At 40.3% G+C, this 6,165-nt stretch overlaps 1 protein-coding gene across 1 annotated transcript in view; it reads right to left on the reverse strand.

Annotated features, from left to right (window-relative positions):
• rtcb (RNA 2',3'-cyclic phosphate and 5'-OH ligase) overlaps window positions 1-5,200 on the reverse strand; it is an 8,727-nt gene extending 3,527 nt beyond the window's left edge. Inside the window, exons 1-7 of the mRNA XM_046038996.1 lie at window positions 4,854-5,200; window positions 2,437-2,515; window positions 2,275-2,342; window positions 2,071-2,170; window positions 1,367-1,523; window positions 1,129-1,285; window positions 122-281 (exon numbers count right to left, since the gene is read on the reverse strand). Of these exons, the coding sequence (XP_045894952.1) occupies window positions 122-281; window positions 1,129-1,285; window positions 1,367-1,523; window positions 2,071-2,170; window positions 2,275-2,342; window positions 2,437-2,515; window positions 4,854-4,946 (814 nt within the window). The 5' untranslated portion in view covers window positions 4,947-5,200. The remainder of the gene's footprint in view (window positions 1-121; window positions 282-1,128; window positions 1,286-1,366; window positions 1,524-2,070; window positions 2,171-2,274; window positions 2,343-2,436; window positions 2,516-4,853) is intronic.
• Between the last annotated feature and the right edge of the window lie 965 nt (window positions 5,201-6,165).

Below are 6,165 nucleotides of genomic sequence, written 5' to 3' on the forward strand. Positions count from 1 at the left end.
TAAATTGACTAAACGAGAAGACGTCAGACGTAAAGCTGAGTTTGTGCAGGATAGAAAGACACCGTGCATGCTGGGTAAAGACAGACTGTCCTCCGGGTGTGCGTCGAGCTGAGCGTCCTACCTGTGGCGACCTGGTGTCCGAGGCCTCTGCTGCCGCTGTGGATCATCACGCACACCTGACCTTTGTGGTCGATGCCCATCTTCTTGGCGGCGTAGTCGTTGTAGATCTCATCCACCACCTGGATCTCGGCGTAGTGGTTTCCTGCTCCCAGAGTCCCCAGCTTCAACACACACACACACACACACCAACGCATTAGAAAAGACTGACGGGATTCCCATAACGAGCGGAAACGTGGCTGGTAGCAACCTGCCCACTTGAAACACATTCTTTTAAAGACCTCACTTCATTTTTCTCAGTGGTTTTGTTTCCACTTCACAACCTCCACTTCTTCTTTATTACAGTCATGCGTAACGTCAGCTTCGAACGAAACCACGCTGATGGGAATCAGCTTTATTATTCATGAAATATAACGAGTGAGAACCAAACCAGGCTGTTGAGAATCAGGTTAGAATCTGTTAAACCTATTTTGAGGGTTTAAAAATCCACAAATCTCAGATAAAACTGTCCACATGCAGACAGAACGTGTCCTAAAAAAAAGGAAGACTCTGCACGTGGCACCACAGTAAGCTGGAAATACCTTCTGTGTTTTCTCTGTACAAATCAAGCTCGCAGGTGTGATCATGTGATCTCCTGGTAGGAGGAGCCTGATGAAGAAACGTTAAATAAAACCTTCGGTGAGCCTCTCCCTCCATTGTTGCAGGGTTTTGTCCTGAAGCTGAGGTCAGTGTGCAGAACAAACAGACTGAAGGCTGCGAGTCACTGAGTAAATAATCGCAGGAGCGGCAGCAACCACAGAACCAGTGCACGCCTGGAAATTACAGGAAATTATAAAAGATTTATAGCTGGAAAATAAAATAATAATAACTATCACTGTATATTTTCCCTCAATAACAATAGGACAATGTCTCTGGCAGTGCCGTCATGAATTGCAGACTTAATTAGAAGACAAGATTAGCAGGTCCTTCAAGGTGTGAAAACAGGCGTGGGCTCCGGGGCTGCTGGGATACCTGCGGCAGGCCTCGCTTCTTGGCCTTGGAGGACACTTTGTTGGGGTCGGCCTGCAGCATCCTGCCGTACTCCTCGCAGTGCTCCTTGTCCTCGGCCCAGGCGTAGCCCTCCCTCAGGGACCAGTCCACCCCCATCTCCAGAGCCTCCTCCAGGTCCCTGAACACACAGAGGTGACACAGGTAAACATGTGGAGCAGGTCAGGGTCTAGACTCTAGTCCTGGAGGATCGCCTCCTTACTTGGCCCCCATGGGGATGACTCCCTTGGACCCGACCCCCACTGGGATGTGGTCGAACAGCGACTGGGCCAGCTGCTCCTTCACCGGCTGAACGTCTCCCTCGTCCAGGTTCGTCCTCAGCAGGCGGACGCCGCAGTTTATGTCGAAACCAACGCCGCCTGCAGGAACAGGGACTCAGCAGGTGAACATTCAGACGATAGGGATTTTACATTATCACAGATTATACATCACGATCAGACCTTTACTTTATTTATTCAGCTAGTTCCTCTGAGTAAAGCTTCTGTTTTGCAGAAACGTCCTGATCAACGCCTGAGCGGTAGGGTCGGGTATCAAGAACAGGTACCAGATTTCCAAGACCAGTGGCCTCATTAAGATGCTTCTCGGTTTCTAACTTTCTGCAGCCCATCAAAGTGTCTCTGATCTGCCAGGAGCTGCCACGCCGACCTAACGTCTCCTCATGTGTTACGTCAACAAAGCCTGAACAAGAGATTCCTTCTGGTTCCGCTCCAAAGTTTGGTTTAGCTTCACTAAGAAACTGCAGCAGCTGCAGTCAGGAGGTTTGGTGCGAGGGAGGAAGCGGCTCCGACATGACGAAGCGTTTCCTTCAACGCGGGATTGAACCGACGACCTCCTGGACACCGGCTCGTTTGTAGGAGAGTAATAAAATGATTGCTGTAATGTTTCTTCTATAAGTCAAAACCTCACCTGGAGACACCACGGCGTCAGGGTCGTTCATGTCGAAGGCCGCCATGTTTCCGATCGCAAATCCATATCCAGAGTGAACGTCCGGGAGACCGATGGACCTCTGTGGAACCATTTAACACAGCGTGAACAGGAAGCGTTCAGCACGTTTTCACTGTCAAACCTCTCAGAGAGGGTTTGTAAAAAGCGTCCGATGGCGTTACTCACGTGTACGATCCCAGGCAGCGCCGCCACGTTCCCGATTTGTTTCATAGCGGGAAGGAATCCGCCCACACCTGAGGAATAAAACCAATCACAGGAGAGGTCAGCGTACAGGTGTGGAGATGATGATGTCATGGGTTAAAAGAGCTGAGGTGAACGGCGGCTGACCTCCTCCCCGGGAGGCGTTCCGAAGCTCCTCAAAAATCAGCTTCTCCAGAGAGTCGTTCACATAGAAGGTTCCTTCGACCTGAGAGCAGAAACAAACTGTTTAAACGTTCACGTAGACGCTGCTGACTGATGAACCGCCAATAAAATGCCGTGAGAAACGATCCCGACAACATCTCTTTTCAGAGGTTAATCCACGTCGAGCTGCATTTCCTGGGTCAAACGCAAGAAGAAGCAAAACCGCTTCCTTCACACGTCACTCAGGTTCTTAAAAATATTTTTTTGTTTATTCCAAATTGTTTTACACGTGAATGTTTGATCAGGGCCGGATTACCGAGTGGACAAAGACCCCCAGGTACGTATTCATTCATTCATTTAATTGTTATTTTATTTTTGTTCTCACATATTGCAAATATGATTAATTAAATCATTAATTTGTCTAATTAAATTACTACCCCCCCCCCCAGATTAAGGTGAGAACACTTTTAAAAAGTAGTATTTCCTTCTTAAATATGTGCTGATTTGCGTATAACACAAATCCATTTTCCATCACATTATTAAGAGTCAGATTATTTTTTTGTTGTCGTCGTCACAGAACAGTTTTATCAAAATATTGTTTTTTCATGGATTTATTCAAAATATACAGAGCTGCACGACTTGGACAATTATTGTGGACTATAATGCGATTGGATTAATTGTGCAGCCCTAAGAATCTACCACTTTGAAGTTCAAACTGAAAACCTACTTTACTCCAGCCTCTCCCAGAATTCATGTTGGCACCTTTTCAAATCTTCCTAATCTGAAGTTTTATCTTCTTCATTCATTCATTATTGCTGTTTTTACTCTTTTGCATTTGATCCTGTGTATTTTTAGGAAACTGGATTGGATCCATCCTCCATTGTGATTTTGCACCGTAAATTAAATATGATTTGATTCGATTTCCACATATTTTAAAGATAAAATGCCAGATAAAATAAAAATGACAATATTTTAAAAAAATAAAAACATATTATAAACATCTTGACCTCAGACAGAGACTGTGAAATTGTGGGTTCATCCTGTTTGCTGTTGCATGCTGGGGCAGCGGACTCTGACAGACTCCATTAAGCTGCTGAACAATGTGAAATAGAGCTGTGTGCAATAAATATGTGAGCACTTCAGCACTTTACTTGTGATCCCGGTGCAACAGGGCAACGTGCAATAAACATATTAACACCTTAGAATATGTACTTTACACAAACTGCGGTGCAACAACCACACTTTAATCCAAGGGACTGTGTTGTCAACAATGTCCTTTTTCTTCTGTGTTTATATTTTCTTCTTGTGAAGTACAACATGAACACATCTCTTATGGATATATAGCCAACATTGGGCTCTAGAAAACAAACTTTCAAACAACAAATGATTCAATGTGAACAGTTTAAAAGAAAAGAAATGGTTTAACTCAAACTTGGAAAATGCTAATAAAAATACAATACATAAAATACACAAATAATAATGTTTGTTTATATATATATATATAAAATTCAAGACTGATAATAGTTGCAAAATAACTTGAAATCTGAGAATTGATAGATAAAAGCAAAATCATAATTATGGTCTGTGGCGTCTCGCCTTAATACAGACAGATGGAAATAATTCAAACACATTAAAGCACATTATCTAACTTGTGCAACAGTCAGGCTTCATTTAAGAGCACTCCTGATACTCAGCGGTGGACAGTAACTACATTTACTCAAATACTGAATTAAGTACTTGAGTATTTTCTTTTTCTACTCCACCACATCTCAGAGGGAGAGACTGAAATTTAACTATTCTGATTATCGTTTTAATATTAAGTTTGTCATGTCATATTGACCATTTAAATGAGTAAACTACTGACTTCAGTGTTCACAGGGTGGAAAACGCTGCATAAATTAAACTATATGTTCTATTATTTACTTACATTACAACATATGTCTCTATGTAGATATTATTTTCACAAATCTTGAATAACTAAAAGTTTGTCTACATTAAGTTATCAGGGTTTTAATATCTCAATCTCGGGTTTCAATTAGGGTAAAAAAAAACAACACAGATTTTAATTTAGGATGTCTGGTTAACCATTCTGTAGAATATAACTTTATAACTTTATAAATGTTTACACATCAGTATAATTAACCCTTTACTTCGGCTGACATTTTATTGCTAATAGTTGCATCACTGAGCTACGTCAGCAGGTTTTATCTTTGTTTTACGGCAGATATCAGATGAGGTGACTGAGTTTTATGACTACATGATGTTTTTAACTATCCTGTTTTCTTCAGGGAGTTCCTGCCTGGTTAAAGTCTAAATAGCCAACATGCGCTAACTGACTGCAATGCTAACTGTAAAGCTAACCAGTTAGCCACGCTAACAGCTGAAAGTGTGTCCAGTCTCACCTGCATGTTGGGAACAAAACCCTTTTTAATCCTCCAGCAGTTGCTGTTGAGCTTCTCCAGGTACTGAAGCTCGTCGTTGTAACTCCGACTCATCGTTGATTCTTGATTTCGCAGAGTTTAACGCGCAGACTGTGTTTAAAACGCTGCGTTTCACCGGCTGTCTAAACGCAGAGTGCTGCTGCAGACACAGCGCTACGGAATCCCGCACAGCGATTTGACAGCAGAACGCGATTGTTAATATGGCATGACTCATGAAAATTTTAAAGATAAAAAACAAACATGTCGTCTGTGTGACTCATTTCATACAACTGCAGAGCTCTAATTAACTAGTCCAATTAAAGAAGTAACTGCTGTTAAAAAGCTTATATTGTGTTCGTTAATCGGCGTGTTAGCAAGAAAACTAAACCTTCCTCTTGTCGTAGTTGTAGTCAAATAGTTAGTGAAGCCGGATGTTTGGCGACTGGCCTTCAAAACAAAAGCATACGTAAAAATACTTTTAATTGAACACGTACAGAACAATTGATGCTTGTCACACAGTAGAACATGATATGTTATGTAAAACAACAAAATAAAAATAAACAAATATCTTATCTCAACAGACATTTGCTTAGTTGTTTTTTTCCAGATATATATATATATATTTGTGTATTTTGTTTTGTTTTATTTTCATTTTATATGTTACCTTATTCTAACATACATAATATATATGTGTGATTGTATATTTTGTTTTTTTATTATATATGTAACCATTTTCTAATATGCATTTAATTATCTGGTAAATTCAGTGTGTGAAGGGACTAGTTCAGATTAAAAACCTATTCGTTAGTTACTAGTAACTATTCCAAAAGGTACTGGTAACCTTTTCATTACTTGTCATTACTAGTAAGAATTACAATTTTACTAGTATCTTCTGGAACAGTTACTAGTGTTAAATGAATATGTACTAGTATCTAAATAATAGATACTAGTAAATGGAATTAGTTACTAGTAACTGATGAAAAGGTGATATTTGAACTGCAGAGCCCCGTAGATTTCAATGGCAAAATGTGCAATTAGTTACTAGTAACTAAAAAATACTTACTAGTAACAAGAAATTAAATGCTATTGTTACAATCATTGTTATAACTGTTACCAGTAAAACAAAAGAATAGTCACCCGTAACTAATGGAATAGTTAACAGTAACTAATAACTAATAAAATAACTAGCAGGTTTTAAGTAATAAAGGAATAAAAACGGCTTGCCATAAATTTACAATTTGTTACTAGTAACTAAAAAAGTACTAGTATCTTGTGAATTGTTACTAGTAAAACT

The sequence above is a fragment of the Micropterus dolomieu genome, linkage group LG23 (assembly GCF_021292245.1).
Source record: "Micropterus dolomieu isolate WLL.071019.BEF.003 ecotype Adirondacks linkage group LG23, ASM2129224v1, whole genome shotgun sequence".
NCBI classification, from domain to species: domain Eukaryota; kingdom Metazoa; phylum Chordata; class Actinopteri; order Centrarchiformes; family Centrarchidae; genus Micropterus; species Micropterus dolomieu.